Genomic DNA, 22,951 nt, shown 5'->3' on the forward strand with positions numbered 1-22,951 from the left:
GGTCCCATTGTCAGGGCAGTTAACACCTGGTTTGGCAGTTAGGAGGGGTATCCTAAGTATGTGTTGTCACATCTTGAAAATTATGGAGTCCCTGTTCCATTCATGCCATGAGTCAGGTCCCCTCCCCTCCATCCTGGGATCACAATTTTTATCAACTTTTTGAACTAAATAAAACCATCTATTTGACTAATTTTGGTGAATTTCTCTGCTTCAGAAAATGGGGGTTCCTTGCCTTATTATGACACTGGGAACCCAGTATATCAGAGGGAAACGTACAGAAGTCAGTGGTCATGTGTGCATGTATTCCTCAGTAGCAGCGCAAGCCGCTGTGTCCTGGAGCTCTGCTGTGTCAAGTCCTTACGCATAGCATGCAAAAGGCTTCTGAGGAGTTGGTTGGGTGCCCCTCTTTTGTCCATAACGGGTCAGTGGATGAGCAGCTGCTTTGCATGCAGAATGTGACGTGACCTGGCCAGAGGCCTCCTGAAATAAAAATGTGTCCATACATTGCCAAGGTAGGAGTGAAGGTAGAGAGACCTATCACCTGGGTGTTATCTGGGTCCAGCTAAGCCACGACCCTGATCCTTACCATTGCTGAACCCCAGCCAAAGATCTGCCTGCACCCCCAACATACCTCCTGGTTTCCGTTGCCTGAATGGTGAGGCTCCCATTAATAATAATAATAATAATAATAATAATAATAATAATAATAATTTATTATTTATACCCCGCCCATCTGGCCGGGTCTCCCCAGCCACTCTGGGCGGCCTCCAACAAATATCAAAATACAATACAGAGTCACAAATTAAAAACTTCCCTAAACATTAGCAGGGCCACTGAGATGGCTTCCCTCACCTGCAGAATGAGAGCTTGCTTCCCATCCTGTTTTATTAACAGATTTTCTATCTCAACTCACCACACCTCTACAAAGCAATTTGTAAAGCAGCAACCAGTGGTGTAGGAAGGGCGCCCTGGGTTCCAGTCGGGGGGAGGGGGGTGACACTCTGCACCTCCTCCCCCGCAAGTGCAACTCCCAAGCCGCTGCCCGGCAGCCCTTCTGTGTGAGCAGCCGCCGTTGCATGGAAGGGGTGCTGGGTGGCAGCTTGGGAGTCCGGGTGGAGTCCGGGTGGACTGCTGCGGACATGCGCGGTGCACCCGGACTCCCAAGCCGCTGCCCGGCACCCCTTTTCCGTCCGGCGGCTGCTTGCGCAGAAGGGCTGCTGGGCGGCGGCTTGGGAGTCGCACTCACGGGGGGGGCGGGGCGGCAGCCAGGCGACGGCTTGGGAGTCTGGGCGGACTGACTCCCAAGCCGCTGCCTGGCAGCCCTTCCGTGTGAGCAGCCGCTGCACGGAAGGGGTGCCGGGCGGCGGCTTGGGTGTCCAGGCAGACTGCACATGTCTGCAGCAGTCCACCTAGGCTGCGCTCCATAGCACATGCATCATTATGCATACGCTACAGAGCGAGGCCCCGCCCCCAGGGGGTGCCGCTTGGCTTGCCGCCCCCGGCAGCCAAGCGGCTCACTACGCCTCTGGCAGCAACCTAATAAAATTGCAAACTCCGAAAAGATATTAAACCACATTAAGTAATATTACAACAGCAGCAGTTAAGCAAAACTGATTAAAATGTGTTCAGTACAGATGGGATAAATTTCAGTGCATAGTTGAACTATGGAACCTCCTCCCACAGGAGGCAGTGATGGCCACCAGATGGGATGACTTCAAAAGAGGACTCGACAAATTCACGGAGAGGGCTAGCGATGGCTGCTAGTCAGCCTGGAGGCTATACTCTGTGACCACAGTCAATGCTGCTGGATTCCAGATGCTGGCAGCCACAGGAGGAGAGCGTGCTCTTCTGCTGGGATCCTGCTTGCAGGTTTCCCACAGGCATCTGGTCGCCACCGTGAGAACAGGAGGCTAGACTAGGTGAGCCACTGCCTGATCCATCAGGCTCCTCGTAGACTCGTTCTCCGCCGGGATCCTGTTCAGCATCTCAGCACTTGTGCGGCTGGCTGGAGGCAGCTTGTCTGCCCTGCGCCGCGGGGAAGGGGCGCCCGCCCTCCTGCTTCTCTACGCGTCCCCGCGGCCGGTCGCTCTCCTCATTCGGGGCCGCCGCGGCGCAGGAGGGCCAAGTCCCGCAGCGAGTCATGCTGCCGCCGCAAGCGCTGCACGCGATCCTCCAGCCGGCCTTTGTGCGCCTGCAGCGCCCGCGCCCTCGCCACCAGCCGCGCCAGCTCCTGCCTCAGTTCCCGGTTCTGCCTCTGCGCCTCCAGCCTGCGCTCCAGCAGGCACCGCGCGGCTACCTGGTGCGCCTCTCCGGTCACGCGCGCCGCCCGCTCCTGCGACTCGCGCTCCTGCGCAGCCCTGGCTTGCGCGAAGCGCGCCGCCACCTCCTGCCGCCGCTGCACGTGCTCCTTGCGGGCCGCCGCCTGCGCGCGCTGCAGCTCCCGCACACGGCCGACCTGCTCCTGCTGCAGCGCGCGCACACCGCGCAGTTCCTCTAGCTCGGCGCGCAGCCGGGCCAACTCGGCCTCCTGGCGGAGCAGCTCCCCGCGCAGCACCGCCTCCTGCTCCGCGGAGCGGGCCAGCAGCTCCCGGTGCTCGCGCTGGATCTGCGCCAGGAGCTGCCGGCTCTCGTCGCCCAGTGACACGGCCGCTCCCTCCTGCCGCTGCGCCCGCTTGGCCACGTAGTTCAGGAACTCCCGGCTCTCGGCGCGCAGCTGCTGTGCCTCCCGCTCCAGGAGCTCGTGCTGCTCCCGCAGCTGCGCCCGCCGCCCGCGCAGCCGCTCCAGCTCCCGGCAGAAGCGCTCCAGCTCCCCCTGCAGCGGCGAGGCGCCTTCCTGCGGCGGGCTACCCCCGGAGTCCTTGGCGCCGCTCCCGGGGGCTGTGCGTTCTGTCCCAGCTGGCTGCGCCTGCGGCAGCGTCTTCCCCCGGCGCTTGCGAGGCATCCTGAGCCCTGGAGGAGGAAGGAGAAAAGGGGCGATGGAGGCCGTTCAAGAGCGGGGCAGCTGCCCCCGGAGCCCGACTAACTCAGGGCCCTCGGGGGAGCGGAGTAGGATCCGACGCTCCCTTGCTCCGTGCGCAGAGCCCCCCGCAGAGCCGTCGAACCGGGGGGCATTGGCCGCTCAGGCTCAGAGGAATAGAGGGGCCGGGAAGCTGCCGGCGCCTCCCTTTCAAAGGCAGAGGAAAATCTCTGCTAAGTTAGGAACCGAAAGTTTGAGCGGCCTCTTGGCCACGCTACCGGTGGGATTGGGGGTGGACGAGGGCGCAGGGAAGTCGAAAAGGGGTGACCCCGAGCAAGAAGGCGCTCTACCTGCTGGCTGCGCTGGAGGGTCCTTCGCGGTGCACGAAAAAGGAGAGCGAGGAGGCGGAGGAGAGGCCCCTCGATGTGTTGTCGGTCGCCTGGAGACTGGGAGGGGAGGGGCAGGCGGGCGGGGCTCCTTTCAGCTGCCCGAGAGCCTCTCAAGAAGACGACGGGCCTAAGAGGCTGCAGGGGACACGAGAAAAGCGTGGGGCGGGTGGGCCCGTCCGGGAGGAGGCTCGATACTCGGGACCAATCGGGGCTTTCCCCACCACTCGGTGTTCCGGTTCGACAGGCGCCGATGGCCGGCTGGTGTGTGGCTGGCTCCGCGGGGAGAGCGGGGCTTGTACTCCGTCGTGTTGTGTATTGATTTAATGGTTTTTATATCTGTATTACTATTGTCTGTATTCGCATTAGGGTAAAGAAACTGCCTTTCTGTTCCAGAAGGAACCGCTACTATTGGCAGCTTTGTGATTGGTTGAGATTGTTCCCTCCAAAATGTATCCTTTCTAGTCAGTCTTCTGTCACTATAAATGTAGCTTCCCTCTCCTCAGTCTTGCCTGAATAAAGAGTGTTACATGAAGAAGCTGTCTCCTGCCTCCTTTGTCAGAAAGCTGAAATCACTTACTGAAATCACTAACCCCACGTTACAACACTCCGGGAGGTCCTTTGGGACGCTGAGCTGTGTCTGCAGCCTGCCGGCTGCCTAGAATGGCGCTGTCGGCCCACCTTTGCCCTCCCCCTCGGAGAACTCAGTGGAGAAGAGCAAAACTAGTCTGAGTTGGTTCTGTGGATTCTCTTTGGCTCTGGTGCCCCCTACCGCTTGCCTCCCTCCTGCCATACCAGTCCCAGGGGGCACTGACCCCCCACATTGACCCTAACTTCCATGTGGTTTGCTCCTGAGTAGCCTCTGGTTGAGCAGAAGAGCTTGTTCACCTGGAAAGGTAGCCCATCTAGAAGAAGGAAAACTCTTATCCTAAACATCTGCTGCCTTGGGGAAGATCTTCCAGTTGTGGAGTTTCCTTCCTTGGAGGTTTTTAAACAGGTCAGTTGGCCACCTGTCATGAATGCTTTAGCTGAGATTCCTGCATTGCAGGGGTTGGGCTAGATGACCCTTGGGTCCCTTCCAACTGTGATTGTATGAAAGAAGAAAAGGCTCAGGAATAAACACTACACAAATACCGAGTAGAGTCCCCAGCATGGTTGGATGGCACCTGCAACAACACCTTCATCAGTGAGGCTGAGAGGGGTGCCGTTATCTGGGCAGCAGATATGCACTGTCCAGGTATGCACTGTCCAGGCTTGCGGGGGGGGGGGACTTCGGTAATGCTAACACCATGGTTTGACTTGTCCATACAGGGGATTGCATTTCCATACTTGAAAATGCTTGGCTTGCTGAATTCCTGCCTGCCCATCCTGTGCCAAACCTAAACCATGCAAAGAACTCAAGGTTCCCGAGTTGTAAGCAGATGTTACTGTAGGTTAAGAGGAACACATGTGGGCCTCCAGATGTTGGTAGACTCGCAACACCCAGCCATGGGCCCTCTGGCGTGATCCTGCAGCCGTGCTCTTCTTACGCCCTGATGGATTTAACAGGGATCTTTTTTTCCACAGTTCCCAGGAATGTATCTGCCACTTCCAACTGTATGTCTCTTAGAGAAATCAGAGGCAACCACAGACAGTCAATCACTTTCTGGTCACCTCCAGGATGAATTGCACTACAGTGGTACCTCGGGTTACATACGCTTCAGGTTACAGACTCCGCTAACCCAGAAATAACGCTTCAGGTTAAGAACTTTGCTTCAGGATAAGAATAGAAATTGTGCTCTGGCGGCGCAGCTGCAGCGGGAGGTCCCATTAGCTAAAGAGGTGCTTCAGGTTAAGAACATTTTCAGGTTAAGAACGGACCTCCCTCCGGAATGAATTAAGTACGTAACCAGAGGTACCACTATAATTGCATTTTATGAAGATAGTTCAGAAACTTTATTTGGTCTGGAATGCTGCAGCCACACTGTTATCGGGGGGGGGGGGGGGTCAGCAGGACAAATCACATGCAAACTTTCAATCTGTGTAATTGGCTACCAGTTTCTTTTGGGGCTCCATCAAGCAGCCCTGTGTCTTTCTTTTCAAAACCTGAAACCAGCCAATGTCTCAGCAGGAACCACCTTCTCTAATGATTCTAAATGACCAGATGGGGGTGGCCGGCTGGCTGACTTCCTCTTGACAGGAGCTCAAGGCCATGGCTTCCATCTTCTCCCTTTCCTGGACAACAAATGTACACCCAGCAGCCACATGCATCTCCCTTTGTGTACATATGCACAGGAGCAAGGGTCACTCTTCCAGGCCAGGTGAAGAGGGATACTGGCTGGGGTGCAGTGCGGTCAAGGCCACCTGTGACGCTATCCCAGGCACATGCATTGCTCCATCCAAGTGGGAGGTCAAGCTAGGCTATATAGAAGCATTCCTTGGCCACGTGGAGCCCTCAGAGTTCATGGTGCGCACGTTGTGTGTATTTGGGGAGAGAGGTTACAGTCTGATCCCTGCGGGTGGTTCAGGATGTTTTTCTAGAACCTGAGCACTCCAGCCACCCACCCCAAGCCGAGCAAGAACAGGACACCCAGTGCATAGACACATCTTTTATTACAAAAAGAGAGGAGCCCAGAATTCACCAGCTGGTTCCCCATCAAAGACAGGAGGAGTGACACAGTCAACCTCAGGTTCCAGGGCAGAAAGGAAGGAAATGAGCTATGCCAACCTCATGCACTGAGACAGAGAAAGGGGCAGGGGCTCCAGGGGGCAGGGTGGCCCCAGGTCCCTTTACCCCCAACCCACCCGCCATGCCCACCTCATCCCACCAGGCCACACAATGACACTGCCAGCATATGCCGGCTACAGACACCACGGAAAATTTGCTGCGAGCCTCGCAAAGTCCCCCAGGTCATTTCATGAGACTTGGAGAAGGCCTCTCTAAGACCCACCTGGCTTGGGCTCAGTCTGTGGGTGCCCAGTCTGTGCTGCCTAGTTGGGTGCTGGTGGCCATGGAAGGGCAGGCTGGGAATTTGAAGCCTGTCCTGTCTCCCTAATAGCACACCATGGCCCACCAGGCAGCCAGCCTCGCAGCACAGGGCACAGGTGGCAGTGCCAGGGATGTGAGCTGGCAAGGAGAAAGCACAGATCGGAGGGGCTGGAAGAAAAGGCTGACACCCTCTAGCATGGCAGCCCAATGGCAGGGGTGCATGGAGGGGCAGGGCAGGGCAGCTCCTGAGATAAGGCCCACCCTGCCATGGGGCAAAGAAGGACATTCCCCCGAGGCATAGATCCATCTCCCAAAGAGAAGTAGAACCTGTTTCTTGGCAGAGCAGGGTCCCTGTCCTGGCCTCACTTCTGGTAGCTCTCATCTCAGATTCCTCCTCATCCCTTCCCTCCACCCCCTTTTCCCACTGGGAGAAGACAGGCCAGCAGCAGCAGGGCAGTATCAGGTGAGGCCTCTCCCGTAAGGCTGGGTGCCTCTGCTTGGAAGACCGTCTGGGACTTGAGGCTGTGGGACCCCTTGGAAGAAGTGTCCCCCTTCCTATGTGCTCGGCTCATCAGGTTCTGACTTGTCAGCCCCCCGCTTCCTTCCAGGAGCATTCAGTGCAGTGTCAAGGGCGGCTCGGAGGGAGGGAGCAGCATCCAGGCGGGCGCGGGCCTCTGGCACCGAGCAGCTACGCAGGAGGCAGAGCAGGGCTGTGGGTACAACCTGGGCAAATGGAAGAAATGTGGGGAAATCTGCAGTCAAACTGACCATTATGTTTGTTAATAAGCATATGAAAGGGTTAAGGAATACAGAGTTCCTGTATTCCTGCATTTCCTGTGGCAGGAAATAGGACAAAAGATCTTAGAATCATAGTGTCATAGGGCCATCTAGTCCAACCCCTTGCAATGCAAGAATCTCAGCTAAAGCACCCATGACAGATATCCATCCAACCTCTGCTTTAAAACCTCAAAGAAAGGACCAGCTTCCGAGGGAGACAGTTCCACTGTCAAACAGCTCTCACTGTCAGAAAGTTCTTCCTGGTGTTTAGTCAAAGTCCCCTTTTTTGTAACTTGAAGCCATTGGTTTGGGCATCTTAATCTTTTCTTCCTCCTTTCCCCTGTTTCACTTTTCCTTTCAAGCCAGTGATGTGAGCAGGTGCACATATATGGGCTCTTCTGGGAGCCCAGACTCCATTTTGGAAACTAAATTTGCATTTTGCAACTAAGAAGTATTTTTACCTGCATACCACTTTGATTTCTAGGAAACCCAGCCAGATGGGCGGGGTATTATTATTATTATTATTAATTTGCTGTCTGCTTTGAATGTAAGTAAAATCTTTTTGTTTTTACTAAAACAGGTGGTTCATTCTTAGCAATGGAGACAGAGAATGGAAAGGTCAGTAGACCACAAATAAACAGGAATAAGAGGTATGATTGGTGTGACTTGTACCTCCTGTGTCATGGCACAAGTGTGGGGTGACCAGATGGAGAAGTGGGATGGCCAGGTTGGGGGAGGGAGGGAGAGACCACCTGCCTACCTTGCTCTTGTCTGTTGCCATGGCAATGTGCTTGGAGATTGGAGCTGTGCGGAGATCCTCAGAGAGTGGCTCAGGGTCATAGATGGCTTGCAGGAGACCTTCCAGGCACTTGGCATGCGGATGCCCCGAGAACCTCTGGAGGGACAGAGGGAAGTTGGGTGGGGCTGTCAGGGGGTGGCAAAGGGCACAGGCCCCCTCCTGAGTGTGGGGACTTGAGCTCCGCTTTTTCCTGCAAGGTGGTGGCCCCACAGAGCCCCTGTGATGTGAGCAAACTTCATGTCACATATTGCCCTGGCGGTGCTCAAGGGCGTCCTTGGACCAGGCACTGTCTTTCCATGAGTAGCCTACCTAAGGTGGTTGTTGTGAGGATCACAAGGATAAAGCCCTCCATTGCTTCCCAAAGCATCTTAGTGGATGACTGAGATACAAGCAAATCTAGGAGTCAGGCAGGGTCTCAGAGGCCCCCTCCCCAGTGTTAGAAATTGGAAGAAGGAGGGAGCTGGACTGAGCAGAAGACCTTAGCTGGCCTGACCCTGAACCAGGCACTGCTGTTGCCCAAGAGCAAGACTCTGCTGGCACTCTGATGGCCAGCCCTCACCTTGGGAAGTGGACACCCATCGACTAGCTCCATGGCCCTGCAGGGGAGCCTTCTGGGATACCCCTGCCTCCAGTACCTGCAGGATGCTGACTGCCCTCCAGAAGAGCTTGGAGTTGCTCACTCGCAGGTCTACCATGTAATTGCGCAGGATCTTGCCCTTCAGCACGTGAGCCCCGGTGCTGACTGTGTTCAGGATCCACTTGGTGCTGAGCTCCCTTTGGAACCTCTGCAAAGGGAAAGGGGGTGGGCTGAATGGGCAAGTAGGGGTGGGCAGAGAAGGGCCAGGCCAGGGGGGCTCCAGCCTGCACACAAAGCAACTCTCCCCCTGCTCCTTGTCAGTGGCCCCCTGCTCCCCCCCCTGCCCCCTCCTCACCTGGATGAACTTGCCTTCATACTCCAGGAACAGGATGGGCCACATGATGCTGATGATGGAGGGGAAGAGCTTCTTGAGCGAGGCCTGGCGGGGGGTGGGGGAAACAGTCAGCCCAAAGGTCAAGCTCTGAAAGGGGCTTGCTGGAGGTGGGGCTTGCTCAATGGGTGGGGCAGAGCCCTCTTGCATGTGTGATTCTGCCCCTTCAGGGCAGTGGACCATGGATGATAGCCATCGTGACCAGTAGCCATCAATCCTCAGGTACTGAGGGCCTGCAAGAATGCCCACCTTGCAGGCAGCACCTACCGGAAGGTATTGCCCGACTGTGGCATGAGAAAGGCCTTGCACGTTCGAGGTCCTCTCCTTCACCTGAACCACCAACTTCTCCACTTCATCAAGGTTGTCTGCCGTCAAGAGAGGAGAGAGGGATGTTGGTGGCAAAGGGAGGCAGCACAAGAGGGTTTAGGGTGCTCACTCCCCCACCAGCTGCTTCCCTTTCCAGAAAGGAGGCAGAGGAGCCGATCCAAGTGCCTTTGATTCACAGGTGGGCATTATGTCTTATGTTGAGCCAACCACCAGTCCAGGCAGCCCAGGATTGTCTCCAGGGGCTCTGGGAGACAGGATGGCCCCCTATGTGTAGGAGATTAGCATTCAAAATATAACAGTTAAGAAGTCTAGACAGGCAGATTTGGGTCATAGAAATGTAAAAGGTGGAGAGAGAGAGCTCTGTGTGTTGTTATTTCCTCTATTTCCTGTCGCTTCTCTCTCTCACTTCTTCACCATGTCTTCAAGGCAGACGGATGTTGGCGATCTCCCTGACTGCACAATCCAATTTTGTAATCAGCTATATATTTTGAAACCCTTAAGTATTTTACCTGCATAGTTTTACTGCTGCCTTTGCTGTGATCCAATGCAAGACTGCTAAGTAAATAAACACTAATTTTACTTACTTTATAAGTTGTTGCTTGATTCTTTGTTAAGAGGGGTAAGAAAATGGGAAGCCAGCTAACCTTCGTTAGTAGTAGTAGCAGTAGTAGTAGTAGTAGTAGTAGTAGTAGTAATAATAATAATAATAATAATAATAATAATAATAATAATATATTTTCTACCCCACCCACCTGACTGGGTTGCCCCTGCCACTCTGGATGGCTTCCAACAAAATATAAGAACCAGAACAAAACAAGCAGCTGCATTTGCTCAGAAAATATAATGCTTTGCAGTCTAGTTTCAAGCTTCTATATTTTGCTGCCAAGGATGGGGTTCTCTGCATAACCCATACACATGAAAGACTGGCAATTGTAATTAATGTATCCTCCCCATGCCATCCATAACTTGATCCAGCCACTATGGCTCTTCTCATGTTCCTTGCAAACTGTGATTCCTTTCACCTAGAGATGCTGGTGGCTGGACCCCAGAGCCGCCTCCTGCTCTGAACCAGGCGAAAAGGGTAGGAGGTCGGGAGCCCTCAGAGCCCTGGCTCCAGCAGCCCACTTTCTGCCATCCCTTCCCTTCTGTGCTTGCTGAGCTGCAGACTCCCTCCTCCTTCCACCTCATGGCTCCCTAGAACATCCAAAGGGCCCTGCTGCTGGATCTGGCCAAAGGGGGCCCATCTAGCGGAGCATCCTGGTGGCCAATCAAAAGGAAGCCCACGAGCAGGAACTGGTCCTATTCAGAAGTATCTTGGCTCTGACAGTGCAGGCACAACCCAGCCTTCTGTCCTCCATGATTTTTCTTCGGAGAATAAAACAAGAACAACAACAACAACTCCTCTTGAGGGCAGCCAAGTTGGTGGCCATCTCTAACCATGTGGAGATATATTTCCTTTCTCCTGCATCTTCCAAGAGGCCCTTCTGCCCCCCCCGCCCCCAGCCTCTCTCTCTCTCTCTCTCTCTCTCTCTCTCTCTCTCTCTCTCACACACACACACACACACACACACGTCTCTCACCATCCACTGTGAAAAGGAAGAGGACAGTATCCAGCTCTGTCAGTGATGGGAGGATTGTTTTCACAAAATCTTCTTCAGAGAAAGCAAATTTGGGGCCCTGCATGGGAAAAACAGAAAGGAGAAGCTGTCCATGCCAGGCTTTGGTGGGGGGGCATGTGGGGGGTCTTGATTTATGGGTTGGCCCTGATCTACCAGAAATGAGATGAACCGTCCGTCACCTTGGATGCCCTGGCACTGCTTGGCCTGTGTGCCCAACCCTTGGAGGGCCTGTGCATTGGGGTTTGGTATCCCCTTTCTGTAGAAGCCCCCAAAAGAGAAGGAAGTGGAGGAGGAGTTGAAGAAGGAGAAGACCCCAGCCTAGGAGGTGTCCAAACAACTTCCTCCTCTGACCACTCGCCTGTGCAATCAGATCAGCCTCTCTGTTGAACATTTCGCTGCGGTCCCCAATGAGGAAGCCCCGGACATCGTTGATGTCTGTGCCATGAAGGGAGAAGCAGAAAAGTGAGTTCATGTGTCTGCATAGGAAGGAACCCCCGCCCTCTCTCTGTCTCTCTCTCTCTCTCACACACACACACACACACACTCATGCACACGCACTGGAACCTCCTGCCAATCACCTGCAGCCTCCTCTAGTCCCTCCATTAGCACATGATATTTACTGGGCCTGGTGAATGCGGACATTCTGGAGGGGCTGGGTCTCACATTCACAGAACCGCTCTCTGCCCAGACTCAATTCACGCTCCTTGCCTGCTAGGGCTCACCTGCCCCAAAGGTGGGGATGCACTCGGCCCCATCCATGATGGCAATGATGCCCAGGGTGTGCCAGCCGACCAGGTAGACATAAGCCTTCTTCTGTAGGCTACAGAGGAGAGAGGCAGAGATTGTGCTGGGGGGGGGCAGAGAGTTTTTGACAGCCCACAGGAGCCCACAGGAGCTGAGGTTCAAGGAAGATAAATTCTGGTTGCTGTGAAGAAATTCCTGCCCACCTGAGGCTCACCTGGTCCCTGCTTGCTTCACAAGGGCAGCGATCTTCTTGCTCTGACCATAGGTGACTTTGTGGGCCCGTTCGTAGGTGCGGAGGATTTCCAGAAGACACCTGCAGAGAGGATTCAGAGGGAACTCTGCTGGGCTTTGTGCTGCTGGTCAGCTGCCAAGAGAGGGACTGGGAGCTAAGAGAGGCTCCTCTCGCCACCCCATGGAGGAGCCCCCCAGAGGCTGCCCTGCTTGGCTTCTGCTCCATAACTCACTTCTCTGAGATCTCGCTGTCCTTGGAGACTGTCTTGTGTGCAGTCAGGAGCAGAGTTTCCAGAAGGATCTTGGTGGCGCTACCGCCCTTCATGCGGGATGAGCCAGTGAGCCCTTCAGGCTGAAAGAGCACAGCAGGCTGAGACAGGTCCCTCTCCCAATGCCCCATCATGGCAGCTTCCAAGATGTGCCAGAGATCAGGGGCCCCTCTCCCAATGCCCCATGGCAGCTGCCAAGATGTGCCAGAGATCAGGGGCCCCTGGACTGGGCTGACAATCCTGCCTGCCTGCACTAGCCCATCGCAGGCCTTCCTGGGAACCAGCTCTTATACTGGAGCACAACTGAAGCATACCTTGATGCCCACAGCCAGCAGCCCTTGTTACAAGAGACATGTGGAGCCCATGTGAGCACTCTCAATCTCTCTCTCTCTCTCTCTCTCTCTCTCTCTCTCTCTCTCTCTCTCTCTCTCTTGCAAGAACTTGCAAGGAAGTAGATTTCAGGTAAACATGCTTATTGAATTCCGTTTTTTTCATATATGTCAGTGCTGGGGAGGGCAGGGAATGGGGTGCACAGGGGGGCGGGTTCTACTCTAGAACAGGCTCCTGCCTGCAGAGGGTCTCTGTTTGGCTTGGGACCGTGGCACACCCTTTTCTCACTGACTGATGGCACCAAAGTCTTTTGAAGAACCATCACCATCCGAGGGTCTCTTCCAGGTGCCTCACCTGAAGGAGGTGCAGCAGGTGAAACCCTGAGAACGGGCTCAGTCAGAGGTGATACCCCCTGCCCCCTATCTGTGAGCTGCTCTCTCCAGGGGACCATCCTCGGCCCCACCAATGCCAGCATGTGCTATGGATGTGCAGAGATGGTAGGTCTGATGAGGGAAGCACAGGGAAGCACCCCTCCCCCCACTCCCCAGCACTCACCCCCACGGCAGGATTGAGGATGAAGGCCTGGTGGGTCTCCTGCAGTTTCTCCATCCTCTCGGCCACTTGCCGGAAGGTGGAGTGGAAGCCCTCAATCTTGTCTGTCCTGTAGGGAGATGTGGGGTGTGAGAGGGCAGGCTGGGGCCTCTTGCGCAGATTCCCCCCCCCCCCGCTGGATTCCAACACTGTCCAGGCCACCTCATCACTTCCTTCACCTCCACAAGGTCACCCTCCCCAAAGCCCTACATGGACCTCCTCTTGCTTGCCACAGGGAGAATTTAGAATGTTCATTATAGATTACTTTTAATGCAGATGAACATTTTACAAAGCCCAACCTCTGAAGCAGAAAGAAGGTTGCATCCCACCCCAGACTCACTCTCGTTCTACTTTAGCTGGGGATTTCTTGTTTATCTTACTAAAATATGTGGTTCATTCTTAGCAAAGGGCACAGAGGGGGTAAAGGCAGCAGACCACAAATAAACAGGGATAAGAGGTGTACTTGCCTAATTCCTAGATTCCAGTAAGCTGCAAAAGCGTCTGTGTGTTTTTACTCTGCTAAAAGGGCTTCACAGCCTGTTTACTCTCATATTTCCCCACCACACGTGGGAATGGTGATTTAAATTTAATGTTACACATTTAATCCTCAACCCATCCCCATTATCTGCCTTCTTCTCCCCCCACCCCCCACCCCGTCTGTAAAGATGATGCCTCAGCCAAGCGCCTCCCAAGCTCAAGATGGCTCTGGCTTCTGGCCCAGGAGATGCTCTGAACAGGGTTGGCCAGACTGGGCAAAGTGTTTGGCAGCTCACCTTGCAGCAATTCCGGACCTGCCCCCCTACCCCCCTCCTTACCTGGCCATGGTGACTGGGTTGAATCCCACCAGAACTGGGACATAGATGTCCAAGTTGTTCATGCAGAAGTCCAGCTGGCCAGCCACGTAGGGAGCCTGTTGCAAGCAAGCAGAGCCCGTGTGAGGCGGCATCAGCCACAGTGGCCATGCTTTAGTCGCAGGCACAGGGAGGCAGCCTCTGCTCCAAAGGCCATGTTCCTCCAAGGCCAAGCTCCAAGGGGACCCCTGGCTTAGGAAGGGTTACTTCCGTCTCCCCAGACCCATATCTCCTCTTTCAGGCCTGGCACCAATGTACAAAACTCAGCACCACAACATCAGAAGAGCCTGCCGCATCAGGCCAAAGGAAGCCCACCTCGTTCTCACAGTGGCCAACCAGCTGCCCCAAAGGGAAACCCACAAGCAAGAGTTGAGCCCATGATCTGCTCTCCCCTCCTGTGATTTCTGGCCACTGGAATTCAGAAGCATTGCTGTTTCCGATCGTGGAGGCAGAGCAGAACCACTGTGACTAGTAGCTGTTGTGGCTAGCAGTCATAGGTAGCCCTCTCCTCCTCCATGTATTTGTCGCCTCCTCTTTGAAAGTCATCCAAGCCATTGGCCATGACTGCCTCCTGCGGCAGCAGGTTCCATAGTTAACTGCACGTTGCCTCACTGACTGGCAACAGCTCTCCAGGGTTTCAGGCAGGACTCTCCTCCTGTGCCACTTGGAGATGCTGCCCTGGGGGATCAACCTTGTGACTTTCTGCCCTAAATAAGATGCTCTAACCACTGAACTCCAGTGGCCCTTCTCCATTGCCAGCAGAAACATCCACTGGACACACCTAATGACTTGGCAGTGAGGTTGTTTGTCAGAGGTGGCTTTTGTGGTCCTCCATGTGAAACCTTCTGACTGGGGTGGGGTGCAACACCCCTGCCGATCTGGAACAGAGATACCTCTTCGTCTCCTACAGGAACTGGGAGGGTCCCTCCCCCCTCCCCCCTCCCCCTCCCCTCCCTCCACTCTTGTCCTGCATGAAATACTCACAGACAAACCACATGAAATCCCAAAGAAAATGACCTTCTTCTTCCCTTCACAGACCTGGAGGAGGAGAGAGAAAAGGGAGCTCAGGCATGGGCGTACCCAGGGGGGGGGCAGGGGGGCAGCTGCCCCCCCCCCCGAAGCAAAAAAAATTAAATGGTTATCGGCAGCCTAAAAGGAAATAAAAGCTCTCCTCCTGAAAAAAAGCTCAATGACTGGTCTTTCTCCCCCTCCCAAAAGCTCAATAACAATTGAGCTCTTGTGAGAGCCGAAACACAGCTAGCCACTCTGTGTGTGTGTGTGTGTTTCCCCCTCCCTCATGCTGACAAAGAGCTGGCGTGCCTATCAGAGATCGTGCTGGCAAGTTTCTGAATTTGCCGGGAATCATCGTTGCAAGGGAGCTTGGGAAACTGAGTTCCCTTGCATGGTGAGTAGTTCCTTTGCGAGGGCTAAGGATCCTGGGAAACTGAGTTTTTCAGCCATTTGGGGCTTTCTGTTGGGGGGGGGGGAGTTTTTCTGTTTTTTGAAGCTGTTTTTGTTTGCTGTTTACATAATGTGGTCAGTATTCAAATAATTCAAGATTTTGTGTGCTTTCCAGTGCTACTGCTTAGAAAATTAATTAAAAAGAATAATTTTTTTTAAATAATCATTGTGCATTTTATGTTATCAAAGAGGGCAATTGAGCCATTGGTGCTTCAGCTTGTCCCAGGTTCCTTTTGTGGGGCAGGTTCCAGCCTCCATTGGGGGTGGCATTGTTTTGCAGCAAGGTTTGATTTCTAGGTGGTTTGCCTGTGCAGTTGCCGGGGAATACAGCTTTTGTTTTAAGTTCAGTTCTGAGGTTTGCTACTGCATTTGCTTTTAGCTTTTTGGTTTACTTTGGAGGTAGTGTGGTGTGGGTACAGTTGTTTGGTCGCCATATGTGAAATCGAAGGCCTAGCACGCATCAACTGGCTCCTCAGATCTGTGTAAACTAGTTAGCTGAGTTGGTTTTCCTTGTCTGGGTGTTTTGTACCTCACAGGTTGTCACACTTTACAAAGCAGGCTGAGTTAGTCTGTGTTAGGGAAAAATTCCAGCCACCACCTTCCCCCACCGCGCAGCCTCCTCACGGGACTCCCGCGCTGCCAAATGCGGGACCTGGAAGCCTCTTTCTTCTCTTTGCCCCCCCCGACGATGAGCGGGTACCCCTTCACCACACAAGTCGCACAAGCACCACATAAAACCCTCGCGATAAAGGGTTTCCCCCAAAATCCCAATCTGCGTTCCGAAAAAGCCCCTGGAAAAGCGCTTCTGTCAAACAGCGCTCCGCTGGTCTCCATTTTCTCAATGAACGGGAAACCCGCCAATCAGGAGCATGCATTCAGCTCAGCCTGCAAAATGGAACGTTCAGGTCAGCTACTATGATTCAATCATCACCTTCACGCTTGACTGAACACTAAGTGGGCTTTGACAGGCTCCCTGCTGGGAGAACAATGGAATCGAAACCAAAATGTAACCAGTTGAGGAAACTATTAATTATAACTTGCAACAATGTATCAAATGGACAATTTAGACGCTGGGTGGCCCAATTTTGACAGCTCGAAATATTTATTATTGTAAAAATCCACAACTCCTGAACGCAGTGTCCGATTTGCCTGGTTCGGGTGTCTATTTGCTCCTTGTAAAATAACCTTTCTAACCCTTCGGTCCCCGCCATCCTCCGATCATCGGAAGTATATTATTTCGATACTGCATAATTTTGGACTCTCCACTCAGTGGCTTTCATAATCCCCTAAGCAGCGAGTCACGTCCGCAGGAGGAGATGCCCCCTCCCGATAATCCAGTCAAGCACCCATCCATCAGCTACCATGGCAGCAGACATCCTCCTAGGAGCTTTCTATTGTCCTGACGCAGAAGAAACCTTCAATGTGTATTGCACCCACCCTGGATCCATTCACCGGTTCCTGCCATCCTTCCTGATATGCAAAACTTGTTTTTCCCCTATGTAAATTTTACTGTAACCTCCTCTCTCCCCTCCCATCTCTGACGTTTCTGTGATGTATTTCGCTATGTATTCTGGGCTATCGCGGGAACTTTTAAAAGTCCAGGACACCCTTTGTTCGGGGTTCGGATCCTCCTGAACCTTGTTGCGCAATAAACTCCTTTGCTTTTGCTCCAATCTCCGGCTGGTCTCCATTGCCTCCGCAGCGAACCACGGGCTTCCTCCGTAGGACCGGGAGCTGAGCCTTCTCGACCCGGTAATTTCCGTAACAGTCTGAGTTAGTTTTTAAATCAATTATTTCAGTAGGTCTAGTCCCTAAAAAAGCTCAACAACTAAAAACGAACTGAACCCCTAAAAAACGGGGCATTCCTCATCCTCAAAAAAGGTCAACAACTTTGAGCTGATCCCCAAAAAATGGGGGTAGATCACTGCCAGATTTTAATTCTGAAAGTAGATCACAGTCTCTTGGGAGTTGGCCACCCCTGGTATAAGACATGTAACTTGAATAAAAATTTAAAAAAAATCAAGCAAATAATTGTAATAACTACTGTAATAAAGCACCGCTATAATTATATATAATTTTCCTAAAATTTTGGTTTCATTCGCCTTTCTGTGGTGAAATGTCACAACCTAAACGACCATGGCTTCCCCCCCCCCCCGCCAGTTTTGATCCTGGGTACGCCCCTGAGCTCAGGTGTCACTGTTAGGCTGCTGCTGCTGCTGCTGCTGCTGCCCCTCACCCCCAGCCCTCCTCCCTAGGCCAGCACCTGCTGCCTCCACCCAGGGCCAAAGGCACCCACCAGCTCTCCTGCCCAGAGCACCTGTGGGCTCTCTTCCTGCCAGTGAGGCAAGGGAAACCAAGGCCTTTAGATGGCCTTGGTGGAGCTGCTCTCCATCAGAAGAATCTGTAACTGGTGCTTGCTCCTTTGCAGGTGGGCTACGCAGAGCCGAGGGTGCTGGTAGACGAGGGTCTCTCCTGACACACACACACACACACACACACCAGCAGCCTCACCTTCTTTAGGTCCTCAATGCCCAGCAGCGCACTGTCCTCGGGGCCCTCCAGGGATGCTACAAGAGACCTGTGAGAAGGGGCATCAGAAATGCAATTGTCTGTATGGGAACTAAATTTGCAGCCAAAATGAGATTTCAAGTTTTGCTGGATAAGCAAAGGGTTAAGACACCTGGAGATCCCCTAGAATTCCTAAAGAGGACACTCTGTGAGGTCATATCCCCTGCTTCCCCTTGGTAGGAAAAGTAACAAATGAAAATATTCCTTACCACTTCCTCCCTCCTCAGTCTCTTTTTCACAATGGAGCTGAAGAGAAAGGATGCTTAGTCTAGACTCCATTTTTTATCTCAACCATATTTTTATAATGTCAGATTCAACCTCTCTTGTTTTCACTGCTACTTCTGCTTGGATCAGGTCTGAAACTTTATGTAACAAGGTTAAGCCACCTTGTCCCAGAAGTTTCCACATCTTATGCTGCAAAGGGATGCAGACCCTTCAACTGTCCCAATTTAATCAGGACATCTGATTTTGGGGAGCCAGGCTTTTGAGCGAGATCTTGGCCCTGAAATAAGTGCACCCTAGTTTTCTTCTTGGACATGTTGGAGGGTATGAGGATGGTTGTGGCGTATGCCTGTTCTTTTGGAAATGTCTGTACAGGGGGAGAGAAAGGGTTTATAGGTATACCAATAGAAAAGCCCAGAGGCGGAGCCTGCCTGTTTTTAAAAAGGCTTAGCCAGAGGTTTAGACAGTTGGGGAAAAGCAGTTGAGAAAGCAGTTGGAAATAGAGACAGTTAGTGCAGTTGGTTCTTGTGTGAGGGTGTTGCATTGCAAAAGGGGAGGTAGAGGAGTTAGAGACAGGATAAAATAAGACTAAGCGGGTAAAGGATAACGGCATTTCGAATGCATTTAAAGTTTATTTGTGTTTGCAATAAACAACAATCTTCGTTGTTAACTTGAGAACCTGACTGAGACTAAGTGTTTAACCGGGGAGAACCTGGTTGATGGCAGCGGATTAGTGGTGTACGGGTCAACAGTCCGTGAAACGACCAGGGGCTCCGTACAAATGCCACAATGGTCATTAATTTTACACTCTGCTAACTAGATGTCAAACTCACACAAGTGAGTAAGAGGAAGGATAAATAATAAATATCCCACCCTGCCCTCCAAATCCACCCCAAACTCGGAACCCTCCAACATGAAACTCTGCAGCCCAGAGCTCCAGTTACTACCAGCACCACACAAACACACACATGCAAAAGATTCTCTTCTCCAAACTCAGGTTTGCACCTGAAATGTTTGCACATGCATTTGTCCCCCACATGTCCCAGACACCTCCTCCATCAGTCTAGTAGCCCAGAGTCCCAAATGGCCTTTTTTTTGCAACCCATCTGCTCATCTTGTGTCCTTACCTGTCCCCCCCAGCAATTATATATGTGTACTGGGGCAGCTGCCCCAACCCCTTCAGGAGTATGTTAAAGGATACCTAGGAAAAACAGGCACAAAGACAGTCAGGGAGGGCGACCTATGCCCCCCCCCCCAGCTCTGAGGGACCACCCCAAAGGCCACAGTGCAAAGCATGCCCTTCCTAGCAATGCAGTCCCTTTGTGGCATCCCATGAAGGTACCCCCCCCCCGTTGCAGACCCTCCAGCGCTGACTCCCAGGGGCAAGGGGGGCAAGCCCCGGGGATGCCCCACAGATGGCAGCAGCCCTCCCTGCATCAGCAGGCCCTCTTCACCAGCTGCACAGCCCTTATCTCCAGGCATTGGGGTGTTCGTGTGAGAAAGAGGGGAGCAGAAGGAAGAGGAGGCAGGGGAGGAAGAGGAGGGCGAGGCAGGAGGCACTCACTGCCATGAGGAAGCCCATCCGGCCAGAGGCTCCCCCTCCACTCAGCACAATGAGCGTGTTGTCTGGTTCCTGAGGAAAGAAGGAAGAGACAAATAGTCTGGGTTTCCACCCACTCAGCTGTTCCTGGCCCCCCTCTCCCCACAAGCAACTGAATACCTGGCCTCCACCATAGTTCTGGCGGAAACTGTGGTTGTAGCTGGACATGTGGGATAACTAGCCTCATATAACCAACATGCTACTGCATGAAGGGGTTAATGCAATAGAATAAGCTGCCCTGCCAGGTCACTTCCCCTCACATTGGGAAGAAGGTAATCAAGCATATTGTTGTATTTTTTTAAAAAAAATATTTAATCATTTTTTCAATACAAACACCAATTGTAAAAGACACATACAACAAAAACCATAATAACAATAATAACACAATTTGACAATTAAGATTTGAATACACTGATATAGCTATGACTACACCTTTTTAAACAATATTTTCCCACCTCTCTCTCCTCCCCCTACTTCCCACCACTATCCGCCCGGCCTTATCGTTTAAATATTTGTTCTAGATTTCTTCATGTTTATCCATTCTTATTTTGTGTCAACATGCAATTCATTCGTATGTAGCTAATCTGTACATATTATTAATCCATCAAGCATATTGTTGTATCTCAGTCTTTCCACTCTACCGCCTCTTCCACTCTGTGAAGAAACTACATTTAAGCTAACCTTAAGTACAGTGGTACCTCAGGTTACAGATGCTTCCGTTCCGGTTGCAGACGCTTCAGGTTACAGACTCCGCTAACCCAGAAATAGTATCTTGGGTTAAGAGCTTTGCTTCAGGATGAGAACAGAAATCACACGGCGGCAGCAGGAGGCCCCATTAGCTAAAGTGGTACCTCAGGTTAAGAAGAGTTTAAGGTTAAGAACAGACCTCCAGAACGAATTAAGTTCTTAACCCGTTGTACCACTGTACACTATGTCTTTGTAACTGAATTACCATTTTAAGCCTGCCTGAAAAAAGCTGCTGCATCTGTTACTCTACAGCAAATATTTTAAGGGGGGGGGAGGGGGAAATACCAGGAGAATCCAGTCTGCCTTAAAGCATCCTGGATTACTTAAACTAAAAGGCTAAAACTAGCCTATTTAAGCTTTCCTTTTAAGCTGCAAAGGGATGCACTCTGTTGAACTCACAAACTGTGCCACCTGCCATACCTTCAGCACCTCCTGCACTTTGGCAATTATGTCCACCATGGTCTTCAGCACTGACTCGCTGTACAGCCTCTGGGGGGAGACAGAAAAGGGTATCAGTGGCACTCAGTGCTATTTCTCCATCGCATCTGAACCAGGAGGGGCTATGACTGTTCTAAAGAAGTGCCCAGGTGCAGCAGTGGGCAGGATGGTTGCCCACAAACTGAGACTATGCTGGTAAGACAGAGACCTTGGGTGAGTGTGTGTAAGTGGTTCCCAGGTGCAGAAGATGGGGAGTTGGCCAGTTCAGGGCATGGTTGTGCCTCGTCTGAAGGAGCAGGTCTGTAGTCTGGGGGTGCTCCCAGTTCCATCTCTGTTACTGGAGGCTCAGGTGACCTTTGTGGCAAGGGACACCTCATGCCAACTTAGGATGGTGTGCCAACTACACCCTTTTTTGGCAGAGATAGCTTAGCTGTCATTTATGTGTTGGTAACTTCACAATTGGACTACTGTAATGCACCCAACATCAACTTCGTTGGACTGGTCATGTTGTTTGGATGCCTGATTATCGACTTCTAAAGCAACTACTCTCTTCCCAACTTAAGAATGGAAAGTGAAATACCAGTGGACAACAAAAGAGGTTAATGGTGCCCTCAAGGCAAATCTTTAAAAATGTAGTGTAAACACTGACAGTTGTGAAACACTGGCCTGCAAGCGCTCCAATTGGAGAACAGCCTTTACCAAAGGCACAAACACAGGGTGAAAAGTAGAAATGAACTAAGAGGAAGACACATTTGGCAAACCCTCACCATGATCAACTCCTGCCTGGAAACCCACAGGGTCCCTTCCAACTCTGCTATTCTAGGATTCTACAGTGTTGAAAGATCACATTCCAGGCAAGTAGGCAGCGAGAGGCAGAGTCACCTTGTAGTTGACCAGAGCTTCATCGTCTTCCTGGAATATTTCTGCATCACAGTCTCTGAGCAGCTGGACGATCTGCGCAGCGTCCGCCTTGTCCAGCTCCCGGGTGATTGGGTTGGACTTCTCTGTGATGGGCAAGGCAGCCTCGTACCCTGCCAGCTGGGAGAAAAAGGCATGAAAGGAGGGGGCTGTGGGGGACAGATGCAAGGGGGGCAATAAGCACTGCAGAACAGCTGCAAGGCTCCGCCCTCCGAGATCTGCTGGGATCCACCCTGAGAGAAGCTGTGCCTGCCTAGACTTTCCGTGGGTTTCCCCTTGGCATGTAGCACAGTTTTGCTGACTTTCCCCCTAGGGTTTTTGAAGACCCCGCACATGTCCCAGAATCTTGCCCCACTGAGCACCTGTGCACAGGGCTGCTATGCAAATCCATGACTTAAATTTCTAGTTTATTTACCGGTAGATGCTAACCTGCCAACCCCATGACTCACTGTGACTGACATACACAATATGATCAGACGCATCAATGCTGTACGGATGCAGTTGCAAAAGGAAATGTAATCCAGTGTCCAGATATGGGGTGCCTCTTCTCAACGAGTCTCAGAAAGAGGCTTGGAAATGTATTGAGGACCTGGATCAAACCTCCTTCCAGGATATGTTGCAGGACACAGGGGAGAAGATCCCATCCTTGGAGGGCTCCTCAAGTGGGAAGGAAGAGATTCTGAAGTTTAAGGAAGAACTTTCTGACAATAAGAGCCGTGGACTCTCCTTCCTTGGAAGTTTTTAAGCAGAGGTGGGGTGGCCCTCTGGCAGGGATTCTTTCACTGTCATTCCTGCATTGCAGGGGTTGGGCTAGATGACCTCGGGGTGCCTACCAACTCTACAGTTCTCTGGTTCTATGATTCAGGCACTCATACCAACCAGAGAGGCAATCACTCCACCCCTTCCCCCGTCAGAGCAGCCAGCAGCCACCCACCCACCCTCTTTCAGCATCTTTCCTTCCAACAAACAACAACCCTGCGGGGACTCAGGCTGCCTTCTCTTCCGCAGCCCTGGGCCCTGTGCCGACAGGAGGTCCTGCTGGGAAATTGCAGGTGGGCAGAGAGGGCTGCGGTGCCCCTCAAGTCCTGCTGGTGGGCTTCTTCCCAGGGGGCGTCTGCCTGGCCACCGTGAGAACAGGAAGCTGGACTAGATTAGGGGATCCTTGGCCTGATCCTGCAGCC

The 22,951-nt window shown here is 52.6% G+C and overlaps 2 protein-coding genes across 2 annotated transcripts; both read right to left on the reverse strand.

Moving 5' to 3' along the window:
- Positions 1-2,011: 2,011 nt before the first annotated feature.
- On the reverse strand, positions 2,012-3,395 carry LOC117044508 (coiled-coil domain-containing protein 166-like). The gene is made up of 2 exons (XM_033145326.1): positions 3,307-3,395; positions 2,012-2,949 (listed from the first exon to the last, which is right to left on the reverse strand). Exon 2 carries the CDS (start codon positions 2,939-2,941, stop codon positions 2,093-2,095), a length of 849 nt encoding a protein of 282 aa, XP_033001217.1. The 5' UTR covers positions 2,942-2,949; positions 3,307-3,395; the 3' UTR covers positions 2,012-2,092.
- Positions 3,396-5,915: 2,520 nt separating this feature from the next.
- Positions 5,916-22,079, reverse strand: GCKR (glucokinase regulator; the record flags this gene model as incomplete). The annotated part of the gene is made up of 18 exons (XM_033145506.1): positions 5,916-7,033; positions 7,848-7,982; positions 8,522-8,671; positions 8,819-8,902; positions 9,122-9,219; positions 10,762-10,858; positions 11,159-11,235; positions 11,523-11,620; positions 11,759-11,857; positions 12,009-12,127; positions 12,930-13,035; positions 13,781-13,875; positions 14,801-14,854; positions 17,789-17,855; positions 19,195-19,268; positions 19,632-19,700; positions 20,835-20,903; positions 21,735-22,079. Coding segments are annotated over 18 exons (2,004 nt in total), but the record flags the coding sequence as incomplete, so codon positions are not given.
- Positions 22,080-22,951: the final 872 nt, after the last annotated feature.

This window comes from Lacerta agilis, chromosome 3 (genome assembly GCF_009819535.1).
Source record: "Lacerta agilis isolate rLacAgi1 chromosome 3, rLacAgi1.pri, whole genome shotgun sequence".
In the NCBI taxonomy this organism is placed as follows: Eukaryota; Metazoa; Chordata; class Lepidosauria; order Squamata; family Lacertidae; genus Lacerta; species Lacerta agilis.